Below are 19995 nucleotides of genomic sequence, written 5' to 3' on the forward strand. Positions count from 1 at the left end.
CTTGTGGTGTTCAGTTATGGAAACTATAACAATTTTATTATGATTTATGGGCAGACAGGGAGAGGCTGCAAAGACATATTTTTCAAACATCTGAATCACTTTATTGGCCAAATACATTACATTTACTTGGTGACATTGGTGCATTCTCATGAGCCAAGCCATAAAAAAGAAATAAAAGTGGTTCTGTTTCATATTGGCTGCCTAACTTCCAAGTTTGTTCTGTAAATTGGAGACACGATTAGGAGAGCTAAACAAAAGAATGTAAGATTTATCTTTATTTGTTTGAAGAAAAAGACTTTGTGACATTTATTACTAGAAACTTGAAAAGCCTGCCTTAAAACAAGTTTGTGGTGAGTAAAATCAAACATAGAACGGTGTGTCATCAACGTAGAATTAAAACATTGTTTTGATTATAACCTGAACAAGTGGGAGCATAAAAACAGCAAGAGGTCGAAGACTGAACCTTGTGGAACACCTCTTTCAAAATAAGCAGATAAAGAGGGGACAAGAGATGAACGAGACAAAGGAGACATTATTTAAAACAACAAGAATCATTAACAACAAAAACACAATTACAGGTTAAGTTCAGTTTTAAATGGTACAAGAAAAACATATACTATACATATAACGTCAGCTCTACAACAGGCACTTTTAAACCATTTATAAGGTTAGGTATAGCTAATAAATTCAGTTTATCACTGTTTCTAAGTGTGTTTGGCATTTTGTCTGGAATCCCGCAGAGAACATAACTCTGCTACAAGACTGATCCAGATGCACAAGTCAGATACGCCTACTGTTCGGTTACCTTATACAGCTACATACCAGGGTAAATTGGATACTATCTGGAGATTAATTTTTTTGCAAATGAAATGCCAAATCAAGACATGTGATATGATTCTTTGTTGATTTCACCTATTAAATTGATTCAGTCTTGGAGGGGAAAATGCACTGAGGATAAGAGACAAAATGAGGGAGGAATTTAAAGCCACAAATGAGACAAATGAGGCTTGGCATCCAGAGTGAAGAGGCAGGAAAGGAGAAATGAGTGAGAGGTGAGATGAGTGTAAAAGAAAAAGAGAATCAGGGAGGGAGTTTAGCTGAGCGTGAGAATGACTGAAAATGGATAAACAGAGGGTGGGAGGGAAAGACGGTAAGACAGAAAAAGAGAGGTGGTGGTGGAAGTGAGTGAGTGAGAGATGGGCAGGGAGGTATAAAGAGAGGGAGGGAGTAATATAAGAGAGGCAGCCATAGAGGGAGAGGTGACAGAGTAGATTATCCTCCTCTCCTCTCCTCCTCTCTGCCAGCCTCATCATGTTCATGCTGCAGATGTTGACTGTTATTCTCCTGGCATCTGTGGAAGGTAGGACACAACCACTCTTACTATGTTTGTGTGTGTGTGTGTGTGTGTGTGTGTGTGTTTGTGTAAGTGTGTGTAAGTGTGTGTAAGTGCGTGTGTGTATGTGTGTGTGTGCATGTGCGTTTGTGTGTGTGTGTGTGTGTGTGTGTGTGTTGCATGGCTTGCATGCACCCTGCAGGTGCACAGTGTAGCAAAGAGAGCGATGGCGAAGACAAAAAATGAGAGAAGACGGAAAGAGGGATAGCAGCAGCAGCAGGAGCAGCAGGGAGGGAAGCATGGATGTAAACAGAGGGGCAGAACACAGGAGGACGAGCATCTGAAATCACGCAACACTCACACAGAGAGAAAGCAACTGTGTCAGGGCTCAGTCTGTGTGATTGTGTCGTCTCGTGTGTTTTTATTTTTTATTTTGTGAAAGAGCTGAAAGTGCGGTGATGTGCCTGAGGATGGATTCAGAATCATCTGTAGCATAACAAAGCAGCACTGTCCTATTTTACAGGTCTTAATGCTCCTACTGCTCCCATGACACTTTAATTTGTTTACACATTTGCTTTGGATGAAAAGGCATCATGGCACACCCTCCACACAAACACACACTCCTCCTCTTTTTCTCTCACTTTCTCTGCCTCTAATTTCACTGCCATGGTAGTATGTTTTACAGCACAATGGGATGCCATTGTAATTCCTCTGACATTCTTGTGTGTATATGTGTGTCCATATATGAGTGTGTGTATATGTAACTAGAGGGCATGTGCACATTCTGCAGAATAGATAACATTTTGCTGCCTGCAAAAGCTGCCAAAACACTTTGTTTCTGTCTTTGGTGACATCAGAATATTGACATGTTTAAAACTCATGATTCTGTGCAGTAAACATGAATGTAAACTGTTTCTGTATCCAATGTTATTTGTGATAATATGTAATAATGCATACTGTCTGAAACTTTTGTGGCTGTGGTGATGTTGCTTCAGTGTCCTGTTCTCACTTGAGAAAAATAATTTCACTCTGAGGTGACCTGGTAAAGTGAAGCAAAAATAAAATGTCAAGTGTGTCAAATAGAAGGCAAAAAGTCAACATCATTAAATGTGCTCGACAACAAGGCACTTCTGTATCATTCTGCCAATTAGCTTTTGTTTGACATCCTGTTTCCCTGCTCTTTTTTCTCTGTGTTTGTCTCTCTTTTTCCCAGGTAAAGGTGTGCAGATGCAAAGGGATGTCCAGTGCTGCATGTTGTACTCCCAGGGCAAGGTGCGTACCAAAGATGTGTTGCGGTTTGAGGTGCAGACGGAGGGGCCCGATTGCAGTATACAAGCCATCATGCAAGTATTTCAACTATCCACTCCTGGAGCTAAAGAGCACACAGCAATCTGCAGGCATGGAAAATATGCCTCTCGTTAGAGGAGGGCAGAGCCGGGCTGAGAGGCATTGTCATCTTTCCAGGTCATGTTGTTATGGCAGGGCTCGGAGCTGTAATTGCCAGGGAAGTAAGAAAGGAAATATGTGGGAATAACAAGCCATCTGAAAATACCTTCCGAGCCAGCTGAGCCCTGCCGCAGCCAGACAGTCAGAACAGCAGGGTTTAGTTAAGTAAACCATTCTGCATTGTGATACCTATTGTTTCCAGCAGGTCAGAGAAATCTGATGTAGCTGGGGAATGAGGAGCTTGCTTTTTCATGTGGTCCAGTTCACGAAAACATTGAGTTCTTATACAGTAGATACAATAGTTTCTTTTGGTCCTTTCTAATTCAGTGGTTCCCAACCTCTTTTCTTCAACTTTCCCCACTTTTGATCACAGTTTGACTTCTTTCTACCAGAGAAAAAAAAAAACGTAATAGACTCTATTTCTACTCTATTTGTGATTTTTTCAGCCTCAGATTCTCTGGGGCTTTACTACACGGGACATCTTTATAGTCCTCCACAGTATTGCTGAATCATTGTTTGTGTCAATGTTTGGCTTCCAGCTGATTCAAATTTGGGGTTGCTTTCTTTTTCCTTCTGTGTCCAGCAGAACCTTGAACCATCCTGTGTTGTGTAATAAGTATTGTGTTCTGTTTATAGTCTTTACACAAAGAAGGCGGTAAAATGTGCAGACCCCAGAGACCGCAAGGTGAAGAGGTTGCTGAGAAAGCTCATGAGACAGAGAAGAAAGGCCCACCGAACCATGTGGCTCCTTCCTCATGACAACCTGCCCGTCATGTCAGAGGTCAGATACAAGCTTCTGTACAGCAACAAGACTGTCACAACCTCCTGCAATATTAAATCGAATTTATTCAAATATTATCTATGAGTGTTGATTTGAGATATTAAGGGAGACTTTAATGTTATTACCATATTATCTGGGACATTTTTATGAATTTCCTCCTCTTGTGTTCATCAGGACAAAAAAGATAATTGGGCAGTTCTCAATGTGGAGTGATGGAGCACCATCAAATATGGATGAAAACTCATAGTCACAAGTATGTTGTTTTTTTGTTTTTTACCATTTGACTGTGTTATAATGTGTTAAATGCATGGTATATAATATGTGAAAATATCTTCCATAATGTCTGTCATCCCACCTTTCTACAGGCCAAGTAAACTTTCAGCAGCTTGTCATCTTTACACGGCGAAGTTTGCTGACTCTCCAGTCATCTTGTGTCTCTCTCTATCTACACTATCTGTCTCCCTGGGACCAGACCTGGGCAGCAATACATATTTAAATGGCTTTATATATTTAAACATGAACTGTGCTTGAAATATGCCTAAACACGTGGCTGGAAAGGTATCAACAGAGTATTTACTTGTAAGATAAGTTGAGTTGAGTTTTTTGTTTTTTTTAAATGGCTCATACTGTTATTTGCCAGAGTCTGCCTGGAAGTGTCTCCCTCTACAACATTACTAAAAGATGTAATTAAACAAACGATAAACAAGCATTGATATTAATATTGTATATCAGCAAAATACTCTATGCTTATTTGTGACTTGTATACCTTCAGTGATGTGTAATGACACTCCATGCAGTGTAGGCTTTGACCTGATATATTGACTGTTAGACAGGTGAAATCACAGCGGAATCAGAGAGATTTCACCTGGATACAACTTCCTATGTCACATAAAGAGCAAATGTTCCTGATATTTTGTCCACTCTGTATATTGACTGTTTGTAATCTCAGTATGAAATCAATCTTTTAAAATGAGGCCCTCAGGCATCTACCAGAGATTTAAATATCTACGCATTTGCAGTTTACATTTATCTTTTTCACCAATAGTCCGTCACTAAACTATGCCAAAGTATTCATGATTCAATTCACCACATGGCAAGGCTGTTACAACTTAGAGGGCTCAATTGTGTGGCAAACACACAAGTATTGTATTGTAGAAGAATGCACTGTATGTTAAAACACAGTATCTCAAGTGAACTATTTTATAAATTAATCTAAAATAATAATTGGAACTGCCTCACTGTCTTTTTCTGAGTACCTTGTGTGTGTGTGTGTGTGTGTGTGTGTGTGTGTGTGTGTGTGTGTGTGTGTGTGTGTGTGTGTGTGTGTGTGCGTGCGCGCGCGTGCACTTTATTTAGCCATGTTGTGGATCTAGGGATGGCAATGTTGGTGGGTTCATCACTTCGGTCCAGACTAAAATATTTCAACTATCATCTGTCTCAACTATGGTGGATTGCCATAACATTAGACATTCTTTCAGGATGATGATTTTGGGTGACCCCTTAACTTTTCATCAAGTACATTTTTAATTTGTCCAGTAATTGGTTTTATGTCCAAATACCAAAAAAAAAAAAAAAAAAAAGAAAATTAAAATCACTCATCAGCCTCAGTTGTACTTTGTGGAATTTGTGGAAATCATCAATAAGTCAGACCTGGATTACTTTAAAAACAACAGGGAAGTTTGCAATGTAAGATATTACAATGACAACAGACAGTTTTGACATTCAAACAAAAGCATACAAGGTAAAGTTTTGTCTTTTTTAATGACAAACTACTTACATTAATATCAAACAGTTTTAACATAGGACCCATCCAATTATTATTCCAAACAGTTTTTTTCTCATATTATATTTGACCCATGTATATCTCAAAAGAGAACAGTTTCTGGGACAGACAGGAGAATATCCTCCACCAGGGGTAGCCACAAACACAATGATGAGAATCACAGTTCAATTCCTGAGCCATTTATTTGTCACATTTTTCATAAGCCGTCAATCAAAATGTTGAGCTTTTTACGGAAATAACATCAAGCATTGAAACTAAAATCCAACCTAATAGCCGAAAAGTGACACAAAGTCAGAAGAGCTGTCAATTAACTTTTCACTTTCATAATTATGCACAACACTTTCCTCTAAAACAATCTACACCTAAAAGCATAAAGTACATTAAATTCCTCAAGGGTTTCACAAGCTTTCTCCACAGTACCTTTTCACTAAACAATAAAAATAATCAATCATTAACTTGCAATATATTATTACAGTCAGAATATAAAAAAAAAATAAGTAACACATTTAGTTGATAGTATGACTTATTAAGCAGAAAACACAGACAGGCAGGTTTAATACTGATGTTATGCCCACTATTGTGACCAACAACAAAAAGTGAAAACTTGAAACTACAGTTGTTTATACTTTATAAATCAGTAATGAGGCAAAAAAGACGATCCAATGCAAGATCAATCAAGTCTTAATATAGAAAATTTTACCTAGAAACAATAAATCTGTATCTGTTTGATATTTCCCTCTTCTGTTTGATATTTAAGTAAAAAAAGAGCAAGAACAAGGTTAACTGTAGGTGTTCCTGTGAAATTGCTGTGTAGCAGTACAGTCCTGTACTCATAATTTAAAAGCAATAGCACCAAAGAAATACAGGAAATACACACACAAATATAATATCTATAAGAAAGTACTGAGGGAAAAACGTCAAAGTCACTTATTATATCAAACTCAAAACAATAATTAGCAAAGATTCTCCTTCACACCAACCTCCAGTGTTTAACAGTCAAGTACATTCAAAATTGTACAATTACATTGTCTAAGCAAACTTGATTGTTCGGGTTGTTTGAAGTGCGTTTGTATGAGATACTTATCCACAGTGTATTACCTGCAGTAGACGGAGGTCAGCACAAACCCAGTTTGGAGAAGCAGACAGGAGGCCCGGCAGGGAAGCAAAGCAAAGCACTGCTGATTACGAACTGATATTAAGTTTTTCAAGGTGGGAGTTTTTTATGTGGATAAAATATTTTTTTTCTGCTAACCCTGTATTCAGCAGTGCTCTGCTTCTCTGCCAGGACTCCTTTTTGCTTCTCCAAACTGGGGGCAAGCTGACCTCCATCTACTGCAGGTAATACAGTGACAATTGATAAGTACCTCATACAACCCCACTTAATAAAACCTGAACTATCCCTTTAACATAAACAATATTTAACACTTAAATACGGAATCCAGAACAATTCTGAGATTGATGTATTTACATGCTGCTGATATGCTTGAGTATTTTTGTGTGTAGTGCTGTAGAAGTCCTATTAGAGGTAGTCACAATGGAAATGACAAAAAATAAGTGTTTGCAAAAGAAATAATATATATTAGATGTTAAGTCATGCAACAGAAATAGCCAAATTATGCAGATTTACATATTCACAAGATTGGAAAATATGCTGGTTTACTTTTTTTGTTTGTGAATGGTGGTGTTTCTCTAATAATACTGTGTGTAATAACACTTATGCTGGGGAGGGGTTTCTGATGCTTTGACTGTATGGATCATAAATCATAAGAATCTTTGAAAACACGATGAAGCTATAGACTTTCTAAAAATGACTTTCAACTGTCGACTGTCTGACACATTGAGTTTGCCTGACATTGAATGACACATCATCAAACAGCAAAATGCCCCCAAATAACTGGCACTGAATGAATCAGATTGTAGGCATAGGATGCGTAACTGTTCCTAAACAGTATGTGTACTTATTTCCTGTCATTAAGCAACCCTGGGCACAGGATTTGTATTGCCCCAAGCACTGGATGAGTTGATCAAGAACTATTATTTTCTAAGACTGTCTCTGCACCAATGCAAGCCAAACTTCTAGCTAAAATGCTTTTGGTACATGAAGCCCTTAAGGGTGTAGCTCTTGTCTTCACATTGTGGTCTCACTGTTGCGGTGATTGAGTGAATCGTTTTCCTGACAGATAAGCTGGTAGGGTTTCTCATTCTCCTCGATCACAGAGTTGCGCACCTCAGCATCCTGACTCTGCAGCTCTCTGCGGGAGAGGTGCTCCACGATGCCAGCCCCGAGAGAGTCACCCAGCACGTTGGTGGTGGTACGCAAGCGGTCCCTGTAGGGAGATAAGACAGAAAGAATGTAAAAAGAGATGTACAGTAGAGATGTACAAACAGGGAAAACATTATTGTATATTTGCTATAAAAACACTCCCAGCCGAAAATTCATAACTGTGCCTCTAAACACAGGCTTTCTAATCTGTGACTCTGCATTATGCATCAATAACCTTTGTAGTGGTGGGACCTCTGGGCTCTCTGAAGCTTTACAATGACATTTAGGCTGGCAGACCCACAGAACAGTACACAGACCAATCCCCATCAAGCTGACATTTAGTGGGAACTCACAAGAACCAATCCACAGCGATGATCAGTGTTATGTCCTCTGTGGGCAGTCCCACCGATGTCAATACAATCACCATGGTAACCAGGCCAGCCTGAGGGATGCCTGCTGCTCCAATGCTGGCAGCAGTTGCCGTGATACTGAGTGGGCGGTGGGAGGGATGGAGAGGAGAGTGAAGACATTTAATAAAGGGAAACAAACAAGCAGCACATGTGCACTACTGGTGGGAGTAGTAAAGTGATAAAAGCACATGAGGAATTATACAATTATGTAAATTATCCTCAAGCTGGTCACACAGCTATATTTACTATCAACTGTAGAGGGTTGTGCCCAGGCTGTCAAAGATGAATAAAAATTATAATACAGTGATGTACATATGTATACACTTGCTCTGTTAATGAGGCTGACCAGGTGAATCATAGTGTAAATAACTATTCTGGAGTAAAGTGGTAATAAAGATGAAGCAGAAAATTCATGTGGAAGAAAATGTCTGTACACCAACTATGCAGTAAGCGCAAATTGAGAAAGGCATTGCTAGTAATCACTGCAGGGCTGCACAAACTCTTCTTCCACAGTTCGTACATCAGTTAATTCCGTTAATAGTTTTGGGTTCTCCAGCCAGGGTTTGCCTTACCATTAGACACAAGTTGTTTTATAAAATGTTCCCTTTCAGAACAATAAGTTACAACATGTCTCAGAATAATAACCCAAACCAAAAAGATAAATACAAGGATAAAATGTTTTCTTCTCTGAGCTGACTGTAGCTCACTGCTGAGAACGGTTAGTACTACAAACCTGTATACCTGATACTAGCTCTCGTACATACTTACTGCCCTCGGCACTTCCAATACATGCCCAAAGAGAGCACTTGGGGGCTTCAGGGTCTCGTAATACTTTCATGTACCAGAATCAAACAGTAGATTTAGTGCTCTTAAGCCTATTAGCCTATTAGCCTATTAGCCTATTAGCCCAAGGACACTATTCCTGCTGCCTGCAGACATTGGCAAGACTCTCTGCTGCAGTTTGGGTGATAGACAGCTACTGTTGCCTGTGTTATCTTTATATTATTATATTTATTATATCTTTATCGTCTTCAGGTCATTTCTTATTTCTTCTATACTGTTGCATGCTATTTTTGGTTATTTACAGTGAAAATAATACACACATGGCATCAACACAATTATCAAAGTAAATAAAGTAAAACACAACTTTCGTCCTAAACAAAAAGGTGTGGGAATGAAAAGGATGACATTTGGCCGCCAGCATCAGTATTTGTGTATGTGGTGTAAATCAAAACTAAAGTAGGGTTACCTGATAGTAAGAATCTGTCCAAAGTTTAGGTCCATGTCATTGACTTGAGCAATAAAGATAGCTGCCACAGCCTCATAGAGGGCAGTGCCATCCATGTTGATCGTGGCACCCACAGGGAGGACGAAACGTGTCACTCGTTTATCCACGCGATTGTTCTCCTCCAGACAGCGGAAGGTGATGGGCAGGGTAGCAGAGCTGCAGTATGCAGGGAGCAAGATGTGAAGGGTTATTTCTCTATAACACACAGTATCTCCTATTAATTTCTATCCTTTCATAGATCATATCATATCCAAGCAATGTTACAAGTGTAAACTTGTAGGGTAAATTCCAATTAATTTGAATCTCTTTGTCCACTGTTCTAATCTAAATCATTATATGATATGGTCAAATTATATTGGCACACAATGGGGCAAACATTAAGCGGCAAATATATTTTTTAGTGTCATGGACACCAGAATCTGAGCAGGACAGAGGATGAGACTTACCTAGATGAGGTCCCCAGAGCTGTGATGAGTGCCTGCAGCAGGCCACCAATGAAACTGTAGGGATTCTTCCTGGTCACTAGGAAGTAAAGCAGTGGCAGCACAAAGAGGCCGTGGATGAGGAGACCCACAATGACTGACACGGTGTACATCCCCAGCTGGCCGCCCACCTCTGCCAGATTCTTCATCTCCACAATCTTCCCTGCAATCAGGAACATGATGCCCACTGGAGCATACCTGAGAAGTGAGATGCATGAGGGAGATAGGGAGACAAGCACATGTGTTAAGTAACTAAAGTGAATTTCTATAACCAACTCAGGTCTTTAGAAAGAGCTATACAATTGCTTTATGAATTTCTTTGATAGTTATCTATCTGCACAAGCATTAGGAACTTTTTGTACACCATCTTTGAAAAGAGAGAGGTGTATCTTTACTGACCAGATGATGATGGACACCAGCCTCATGATGGCTTCATTGAGGCAGTCAAAGAAGTCCCTGAGGGCCTGACCCTGCTGCTTCATGTTACCAATAACCAGACCAAAGCACATGGAAAAAACCACCAGACCCAGAGCATTCACTCCAGCAGAGGAGCCGGACACAGGGACAGTCTCTTCCACTGTCTCCTGTTGTAAAAAACATGTGTAAGGAAACATTATATTAAAAGTTTAGTTCCTGCAGAGGTGCTTGACACAAAATGTAAGATGTAGTAAAAGGTCCCCTTACATCTGTATAAAGTGATATGAATTAAGTCTGAATAATGTCTTTGTCTGCCACCCACCTGTATGGTGTGCAGCACCCTGCTGAGGTTCACACTCAAGTTAGAGTCTGTCACGTTGAGAGAGTCGGTGAGGTTCAGGGTCACTGTCACGTTCCTTGAGTGCACAGTTTTCTTGTACACAGTTTTATACTGCAAGAGAGAGCATTAAAATTAAACCAAAATAATGCATTAATTATGACTTTAAGTTTCTGACAGTGATTTGTGAGACGTGATTTTACAGTCAAATAATGTCCTTTTTGTAGCTGTTTTTGTCTTTGATGGCTGGTTACATTTGTGGTCTGGAGATGGATGATGGGAGTTGTGTTATAATAATAAATATATGTGTTTCCAAAAATGAAAATAAAATGTGTTAAAGAAATACTATTAATATTATATGACTGATGGGAAGAGACAGCCTCACCTGCTTGAAACAAGCCTCAACCAGATTGGGAGGAAACATGTTCCTAAGGAAGAAAAGTTGAGAGAGAAATTATTATGTTTGTGCTTGTGTTTCTATAAAACATGAGTCACAGAAGTTTGTACATTATGTAATACTACAATTTGTTAATCAATAACCATATGATAATAAGAATACAGAATGAGTCATTTGTTTGATCAGATACAAAAGGTGAATGGGTGAATGAGTTAATTTCCACACCTGAATGTCCTAATGAGTATATTAAACCTTTGAAAGGGATAGTTTTTGGATATACACTTGCTTGTTCTCTTGCAGAGAGTTCACTGAGAAAACTGATACCACTCACATATGCCCATTAAATATGATGCTACAGCCAGCTGCCAGTTAGCTTAGCTTAGCATAAAGACTGGATATAGGGTGAAACAGCTCCTACCTACCAGCATCTCTAAAGCTCACATCTTAATATGATATATTTAGTTTCTTTAACTATTTCTTGGCCTCTGCTAAGCTAAGCTAACTGTCTACTGGCTGTAGTGTCATATTAAGAGTAAATATGAGAGTGGTATCAATCTTGTCCTCTGACAATAACTTTAAATGTGGATGGTGTGTGTGTATGTGTGTGTGTGTGTGTTGACAAACTCAAAGTAGCAACTTCACAGGTCAAGTAGAGTTTCTAAGATGTTACCTGATGAGATCCAGGAAAGCATCAGCAGCCTGAACTGGTTCTATGTTTCCACTGTTGGCCACGGGACTGTCCCTGCTGCCTTTCCCCGGTCTGATGATTGTCACAATAACGATGCCAATGAACACGGCAATCAGGGTGGTCACCATGTAGTAGACCACTGCACGCATACCCATCTTACCTGATGCTTTGCTGTCCAAGGAGGAAATGCCTGAGACAGAGGAAATTAGATTGAGAAAATAAATGAACACTAATTTAAATGAACACTAATATAATTGGCCAGTAATTGGCCAAATAATGAAGCACTCTGGTTTTCCCGAGCATGACATTGGTGATTATTTCTCTCTGTGATTGGAGCTGATATTTAAAGTTGTGCAGTGTAGTTCAGGGGTTCCCAAGCCTTTTTATGTCAAGGACCCCCACAATAGATAAGTTTGTCTCTCTGAGTAATAACTGTATTCTGTGTTTTGAAGTTAATAAGATCTTCATAATCAATCAGTGACCAAACTGGGATCACTATAAATTACAATCAATCAAAAACAAAAAACATTTTTGGTTCACAGTTAAAACATTCTATTCCTCCTTTTGCTGGGACCCTCTACAACCCAGTCAAGGACCCCTGTTGGCCCCAGACCCCAGTTTAAAAGCCTCTCATGTAGTTGTCATAACATTCCTTCACCTCTCCCATTTCCGGATCTAACCAGTAATCTACTGAAACATGCCATCCAACCTGTGACCAGACTGGAGACGATGAGAGGCAGCACCAGCATCTGTAGCATTCTCATTAGCAGCTCCCCAGGAAAGGCAAAGTACTTGATCTCCCTCAGGGACAGGTTGTGGGGGCGTAAAGTAAAGCCCAGGATTACACCTGAATAAATTTGCACACACATACAAAAGCACAAAAGTCAAATAAAGTCTGACAGCAGAGAAACAGCGTTAAACCTCCACTTCTCTCCTCACTCACCCAGAGCCACAGCGGCGACAGTGAACAGAACAAACAGGTTCCTCTTGAGGAAACCTTTGACGCTCTCCCTACTGATGGAGCTCATCCTCTCCTTCATGCTGCTGGCTCTCCTCTCCATGGCCCTGCGTAGGCGCCTTCTCAAGTCTCCTCTTTCGGGCAGGGGGGGTTTGTCCGCGTCCTCGTTTAGAAAAAGACTAGCACTGGTGGGGGGCTTCTCATTCATAATCAGCTCCAGCACCTGGTCCAGGAGGCAGGTCTCGTGGGAAACTGGGCCGGGAGAGGGCGAAAGAGGGAGAAATAATTGGTCACATATTCTAGTTTTTTTTCTTGTGCAATCAGAACAGAGTATGCCCTAAATGGATATATGGCATAGTGGGGTTGCTGAAAAGAAAACCCAGATATTTAATTTCTTCTTCTTAGTGCCCAGAAAGTAAATGCCCCCCTTTTCATATAAATTGCTTCATTCTAGTTGTAAGGCAATTAGAAGACAAACAAAACATAATTCATTATTAAGCAAAACTACCAAAATTTATTGGTTACAACTTCTCAAATGCGAGCATTTGGTGATTAGTTTCATATTATTGAATATTTGGGATTTTGCACTGTTCACTGGACAAGCAAGCAATTTGAAGACGTTCCTTTAACTCTGGGAAACTGTGATCTGAATTTTACACTATTTTAAGACCCTTTACAGACCAAATGAATTATCAGTAAACTAAAAAACCTGAACTAATAATCATAATAATGTAATAGTCCATTACTGTGGCTCAGAGGTAGAGTGGGTCGTCCACTAATCGGAAGGCTGATCCCCAGCTCCTCTCGCTGCATGTCGAAGTGTCCTTGAGCAAGACACTGAAGCCAAATTGCTCCTGATGCTGTGCATCGGTGTATGAATGTGTGCGAATGTGTGTGAATGGGGTGAGTGTGGCATGTAGTGTGTACAGTGCATTGAGTGGTTGAAAGACTAGAAAGGCGCTATATAAGTACAGTCCATTTATCATTTACCATTACGGACTTGGAGCAAGTCATTATTCAATCATAATTGCAATCATCAGAGAAACAAACCACTTCATAATTCTACTTTCTACTCACGCACTACTTATACACAATTAATGTACTTGATATTAGATGTATCGAAGTATCTAAAGTAAAAGCTTTTGTTCGTGACCTCATATTGTATAATACTGATGGTAGTTTTGTCTGAGTTAAATAAACACTCTTGCTGGTCTCACTCTCCAAGTTGCAAGGCTAGAGAACATGTTAAACTTTAAAAGCATGACCTTGAATATAAGCAAGCTACATGTGTTTTTCTGGGCATGCCCTTTTTTGTACTATACCAAGTAAATAAATAAATATCAGCTCTGTCTTTCTAAATCTTTTACTTTTACTGTGATCAGTTTTTATACATTTAAGTAGAGCTGTAACAACACTGTACTAGTTAAAAACATTGAGCTTCTGTAGTCTTACCGTGTTTCCTTCTGCTGTACAACACAAAGCAGTCTGTGTGTAGCACGTGGCTGGCCCTTATCTATCTAGGCTACAACGTTTTCCTCTGAATCACCCTGTGCAAACAGACCTGAAGACCTTCTCTTAAAGACCAATACAGTAAACAGCCAGCTTCTTCATCTGCTTGTCCTTAACGTTCAATAAAGTCACTCTAAGCTCCAACACCTTTATATTTTCATTCTTCCCTGAGGGATAAACACTTACCATATGATCTCCAAAGACTATTTGCATTATTCTTGTCTATTGATTTTCTTTTGTCCATTGTTCTGAGGTTCACATTTATCTATACATCCCACATACAGTGTAAAAGACCCATTGTTGAGCAGAATGTGGGATGACCCTTGATAATCCCAGCCAATTATTTAGTTCGGTGTTAGATGCAGAATAATCACCTCTTATGCAGCACCGTTCACGCTTACTGCCTGAGAGCATGTGTGTGTGTGTGTGTGTGTGTGTGTGTGTGTGTGTGTGTGTGTGTGTGTGTGTGTGCGTGTGTAACTGAAGCACGAGAGGAAACATCTGATTAAAATGTGCAATGCGGACTCGAAAGAGTGCTCCTGTTCCTTTTTCACAATTTCTGAGGGCTGAATGGATGAGAGGGGATGAAAAGGCAGATTAAATCATACACTTTCCTGGTTTTGACAGCTCTGCATTAGCATTGAAATGGACTGCCACTTGTGTCAACAAAATGTAATGTCATGCTCTGTGCATGTTCAGTGCAAATCAGTGTCACCGAGCCCAGAAAAGAAAACAATGAAGGAATAATGAAGCCTTAGTGAAATAATTAAATGGTAAAAAACATTAGCTGATAAACATAAAGACAGTACACCGCCATTGCTTTTACATATCAAACAGCCAGCTTCAACATATATTATTTAATTGATTCCAAGTGATCACCAATGATTTCTGTTTCTGATCATGTTTCAGTAGATTATACAATTTTATGTCAGGAAGTAAAAGTAGTTTTGAAATCAGTCTTTCAATGTGCAGATTTGTTAGATATATTGATATATTATTGATCATCCCCCCATTTAAGGTTTGAAGCATCGATTGTGAACAGCAATGTCCCCAGGCCCCAGTCCCCAGTCCCCAGACCCAGAGTCTGGCTGGGGGGCTTTTGGGGCACATCATTCCCCATTTCTCTTCACTCATTTTCTGTCATCTCTCTACTGTCGAGATTCAAATATAATTGCTAAAATACTTTAAAAACACTTCTACTGTATGTTAGATACAGTGCTTCGGTAGTCTCAATAGAAAAAGCATCATTTGGATAATTTTGTTTGAAACAATATGATGAAAATGTTCCTTTCCAACTCAGGAATGGATTTGGTTTCCCCGAACCTGCCAGGCAGACAGGCAGCAATCATTGCCCCTACAGCCTCACACCACAGCATTGTATTAAAGCTGCATAAGCCAACTGGAGCCAACCAGGCCAACAACTATGGGCTACTTAACTTTGTTTCCAATGCTTTATTGTTATAAATAGTTAAGAAACACTATTCCCAAAGCCAGAGAAAACAGTTGCAGTTTTAACATTGACTGTATTACACTGTTTATTGTGTATGTCACTGAGGTTTCATTAGTGTCAAAGCAGTAACCTGATGTCCAGCCTAAAGCCACCAACTCTGGCTCAAACTGCTCGGTCCTGGTGAGTCTGCAGGCAGCACTCTGACAACCCAAACATCCCACAGTGGATGAGGACAGTGATAAACATTAAGCTAACAGCAAGGAAATGAAGGTCTATAATAGTAATGGAAAGTATCAATAACTCTGAGATGGTCAACAGACATTTTTTTATACCAAAAGAATATCTTAAAATCCAAAACCTCTGCAGCACAAAACACTAGCAAATATTTTAAAAATTAACTCAGTTATCATTATTGATGGTAAAAGCATGCAGCTTGTAAGGCAGAGCACATTTCACACCTCAACAGAAAGCCACTTCTGACTGCTGTGTTAAAACGTACTAGGACACTCATCTCAAGCTGTTACCTACATGTTTCACATACTGTACTACAGTATTTGTCTTTATTTGCACCACGAGATCACAATAACAGTACTCAGACATAACTTATCAGTTGATTTATTTTATGCACAAATTATTTTATTATTGATCCAATAAAACAGGAATTGTTCCTTCAAAATCAGAGATGGTGCACCTTATATGCTGCTATAAATGTGCTACAGTCTCAAAAATATCTCTAATAAAATTGCAATGCTTCTGTCCTTGTAAATTCTAATATCCACTATTCTTTTCGTAATCACACAAAATCTAGAATTAGTAGAAGCTTCTAAGCTTTGCAAACTTCAGTGCTCACTGGTTACTCACCGCTCATGGTTTAGAGTCTGTGTCAAACAGTTCGATCAAAGTCAGGTAACAGCTTTCAGTTTCTCAGCTGTCAACAACGAGATGGGATAGTGTGTGTGAGAGGGTCCGGAGCTGAGCGGTGCAATGACAGGACGTCTCACTGCTCTGCTCTCATAAGCAGACAGACTTGAAAAGGCCTCTCATATGGCCTGACCTTCTCATACCTCCACACACACACACACACACACACACACACACACACACACACACACACACACACACACGCACACGTACACAGAACAGCCAGCCTTTTGCAGTCCATGACGAGTCCATCAAAGTCAATGCATCCATCTAGTTTCCATCCCCTCATCTGATTTTGCACCCTCAACAAAATGTCTTTATACTAGAGATACTTCCCATAACACTTTGCACAGAAACCTGTTCTTGTGACAACAAACATCCACACCAAAATCTTTGAATTGTAGGCAGCACTTATTTAACAAATGAAAATCAGTTAACTCATTATGAACAGTACTACTCAGCTGTATGTCTTCTGAACAGAAGTTGTCTGGGACTAGTAGGCACTAAAGGTTGTTCTTCAAAAATGTACACATCTGGACTACAGTAGCTACGGAGATTTGACATGTGGACAGAAACAACTGTGATATGCTGCTTGTGTTTTCTGTTCCTGATGACAACAGATATTGTTGAGAGAGAAGACAACGTTAAGGAGGTTGAAGAAAAACTCAGTGGTCTCCTTTTTAGTTACACATATCTTGCAAACCCATCGTCACTGCAAACCCCCTGCTCACAGTGCCATGTCCAAATACACACTCACCAGCTTAACTGATGTAATTAATGTACTTATTTTAACCCCAACCATGATATTTTCCTAAACCTAACCAAGTAATTTTGGTGCCTAAACCTCAAGAAGGTCACCTGACTTTGTCCTTTCCTGCACATCCAAGCACGCTAATATATTGAAGGAGCAATAGTTGGAGGAGTGATAGTTTCAACAAAAACAGTAACTGCATAACGTCTAAAAACACATCAGTTACCAAATACAAAAATCCCAGAGCGGAATGGCACATTAATAGAACTCATTTAGATTAACAAGCAATAATTGCAACAAAAAAAATGACCCCAGAAAAAGCTAATTGTCAGTGACTTTGCTACAAATAGCTTGTGGAAACACATCGCTCAGAGAATGTCTTACTGTGTCGAGTACAAGTAGGCCAATCAGACCTCAGTATGTAAATTACCTCACCGATGAACACACCTGCTTTACAATTCATTGCAGGCAAGAAGGAGACATGTAAAATCAAGATTTCTCACAAACCATTGCACTGATTTTGACCATCCCTCTTTCAATCTTCATCTCATAAGTCACCCAACTTTGTAGAAGTGCAACACCAAATTGCTGGAATACCCCTTTAATTTGTAGGCTGTTATTTTCTATCATAAACCGGTATAAGTCAAAATGATCACACATACAGACAGACAGACATAGATAGATAGATAGATAGATAGATAGATAGATAGATAGATAGATCATCAGCACATAAACAGCTTTCCTTACAAATGCATGTTTTCTTTCTTGTGATTCTCTTGTGAAAATGCATCAGCTACATGAAACTGGCAGCCAAAGACAGAGAAAAGATAAAGTCAGGTACCCTGTTTCAGCCTTTCAGTTGAGTGGAGCCGTCATGAGGAGACAGATCCTTCCGTCTTCAACTAGTTGTCCAATCTGAAGACGTTGCATAAACAAGGATCAAAACTTGACAATTTCCCAAACAACTTTCACTCAAACGATGTCAGACTTCTCAAGAAAGTGACAAATTACAAATCTTACACACCTCTGTTCGTCCAAGATGCTGCTCACACCGTCATGTGGATGCCTCTCTCTCTCTCTCTCTCTCTCTCTCTCTCTCACACACACACACACACACCACGCAGCCGATAATGAACTATTGTTGCCCACACACAGAATCTCCTCTCATCATCATCATCATCACTGTTATCTCGCGTTTTACTACCAAGCGTCTTGTTGCTTCATCCACGGAGCCTCCGGCGATGAGGAGCGCCTGGGAGGTCTGCGTGGGAGGAGGAGAGGTTAAGGATCCTTCGGGATAGAAAAAAAAATCATGATAAAACCACCTGCTGCCCGTCCATAATAATGAAACCAGTGTGAAATTCTCACAGGAAAAATAAACTGTATTTTTCATGATAAATAAATGCCAGAAAAGCCACTTTATGATTCAGTGTCATTGATTCCCTGCATGATGACACCCGTTTTGCTTATTAAACAGTGAATTTGGGTCCTGAAGGTCCCTGCAGTATAAACACACAGTAGTAACTACAACATGTTTCTGCTCACTGCTCTCTCTGGGGAGCTCATGTAGTTGTAACCCTTTGGCACCCAGCTGCCCAGCTTTCCACTCTCACACCCACTCACCATGTTCACGTTCACAAAAGTTGCATTGATATGCATGAAGCCGACCACACACTGGAAGAAAATAACTGCAGCACATTTGTGCAATTTTATCTATCATGTTGAAAGTTTAATATACCACAAGTGTACAATTACAGGTAACTATTAGAGGTTTGTATTCACAGGGAAGAAAGAAAGCAGGCATTATTTTATAAACTTTAAAGGTGCCCATCTGAGTTTTTAGTGATATTTTGAAGACATGAAGTTCTGCAGACCTCCTAAAGCATTTCAAAAATGTACATTTGGAAATAAACAAAACATAACAAGGGCTTGAGTTTTCATTTTTGAGAGTACAATTGTACATTGAACTGAGCCATGATTCTGTATGTATCAAATAAATTTCCTCTTGACTTTCTTTAAATTCAAACAAAACTGAAGAAGACAATATGATGCACCTTCTTGTCCCAAAGCTTCATAGCAGTTGAGACAGTTGTTGAAAAACACACCACGGGGTCCATTCAGAAGCTGTTCCCGAGCTTTCCATAAACTCACAAGAGTTTGTTGTTTTGTTGTTGAATTATTATTATTATCATAACTACCTTGTGCTGAGATTGTTTTGCCAGCCTGTGAAACCTTCAATCTCAATACGATATGTTTTTTACAGCTACACTACTACATCACATAGTAGTAGTAGTAGTAGTAGTAGTACATATTTTAAATGTGGCTGCATCATTTTATTCATTTGTTTTCCAAATGTAGTAAAACACATTTGGTGTCTTTGGAAATTAAGTTCTGTGGGTTTGAACGGTGCCTCGCCACACAGCATGTGTTTGCAAAGATGGACCCACAAATGGCTCCAGCAGAATAAGTAAATGAATTAATGAAAACTATCACACTACTCTGCCTGTTACCAACAGAATACACTGATAACCTCTGTCTGAATGTACATTCGCATTCAAACACTCTACAATCTGCCTCTCCTGCCGTTTATTACACCCTAACATGCATATGAATGTGAGGCTGTGGACTTGCCTCTGGTTCCAATCTGGTGGAGGACCAAAGTGATAGCAGCAGATTGCATCGCCATGGCAACACAATTATCCTGCCATTACGTGGGAGGCAAGGATCATGTATGATCCTCGTTTAGATAGTGCACACTAAAAAAACACTGGGTTAAAAATG

At 39.6% G+C, this 19995-nt stretch overlaps 2 protein-coding genes across 3 annotated transcripts; one reads left to right on the forward strand and one right to left on the reverse strand.

Moving 5' to 3' along the window:
- The first annotated feature begins 1190 nt into the window (after window positions 1-1190).
- On the forward strand, window positions 1191-4784 carry ccl44 (chemokine (C-C motif) ligand 44). The gene is made up of 5 exons (XM_051376387.1): window positions 1191-1360; window positions 2547-2676; window positions 3416-3560; window positions 3735-3813; window positions 3926-4784. Exons 1-4 carry the CDS (start codon window positions 1312-1314, stop codon window positions 3771-3773), a joined length of 363 nt encoding a protein of 120 aa, XP_051232347.1. The 5' UTR covers window positions 1191-1311; the 3' UTR covers window positions 3774-3813; window positions 3926-4784.
- Window positions 4785-5302: 518 nt separating this feature from the next.
- On the reverse strand, window positions 5303-18733 carry slc1a6 (solute carrier family 1 member 6). Of its 2 annotated transcripts, XM_051376358.1 has the most exons (12): window positions 18239-18733; window positions 18056-18129; window positions 12569-12835; window positions 12335-12472; window positions 11608-11815; window positions 10926-10968; window positions 10526-10654; window positions 10186-10370; window positions 9751-9984; window positions 9266-9460; window positions 7960-8094; window positions 5303-7670 (listed from the first exon to the last, which is right to left on the reverse strand). In XM_051376358.1, exons 3-12 carry the CDS (start codon window positions 12789-12791, stop codon window positions 7472-7474), a joined length of 1689 nt encoding a protein of 562 aa, XP_051232318.1. In that variant the 5' UTR covers window positions 12792-12835; window positions 18056-18129; window positions 18239-18733; the 3' UTR covers window positions 5303-7471. The 2 variants fall into 2 exon arrangements, with proteins under 2 accessions (XP_051232318.1, XP_051232317.1); XM_051376357.1 differs by lacking the exons at window positions 18056-18129; window positions 18239-18733 and adding an exon at window positions 13330-16589.
- Window positions 18734-19995: the final 1262 nt, after the last annotated feature.

The sequence above is a fragment of the Dicentrarchus labrax genome, unplaced genomic scaffold (genome assembly GCF_905237075.1).
Source record: "Dicentrarchus labrax unplaced genomic scaffold, dlabrax2021, whole genome shotgun sequence".
Lineage (NCBI taxonomy): Eukaryota > Metazoa > Chordata > Actinopteri > Moronidae > Dicentrarchus > Dicentrarchus labrax.

Bases quoted from the DNA above. Each gene is read 5' to 3' on its own strand.
- ccl44 (XM_051376387.1), top strand. From the start codon at position 1,312: ATGTTCATGCTGCAGATGTTGACTGTTATTCTCCTGGCATCTGTGGAA. The intron at 1,361-2,546 runs GTAGGACACAAC...TCTTTTTCCCAG, and splicing joins TCTCCTGGCATCTGTGGAAG to GTAAAGGTGTGCAGATGCAA. The intron at 2,677-3,415 runs GCAAGTATTTCA...TTCTGTTTATAG, and splicing joins TGCAGTATACAAGCCATCAT to TCTTTACACAAAGAAGGCGG.
- slc1a6 (XM_051376357.1), bottom strand. From the start codon at position 13,396: ATGCAGCGAGAGGAGCTGGGGATCAGCCTTCCGATTAGTGGACGACCC. The intron at 12,836-13,329 runs GTAATGGACTAT...CTCCCGGCCCAG, and splicing joins CACTCTACCTCTGAGCCACA to TTTCCCACGAGACCTGCCTC. The intron at 10,371-10,525 runs GTGGGTGGCAGA...TTTTTACAACAG, and splicing joins GGGTGCTGCACACCATACAG to GAGACAGTGGAAGAGACTGT.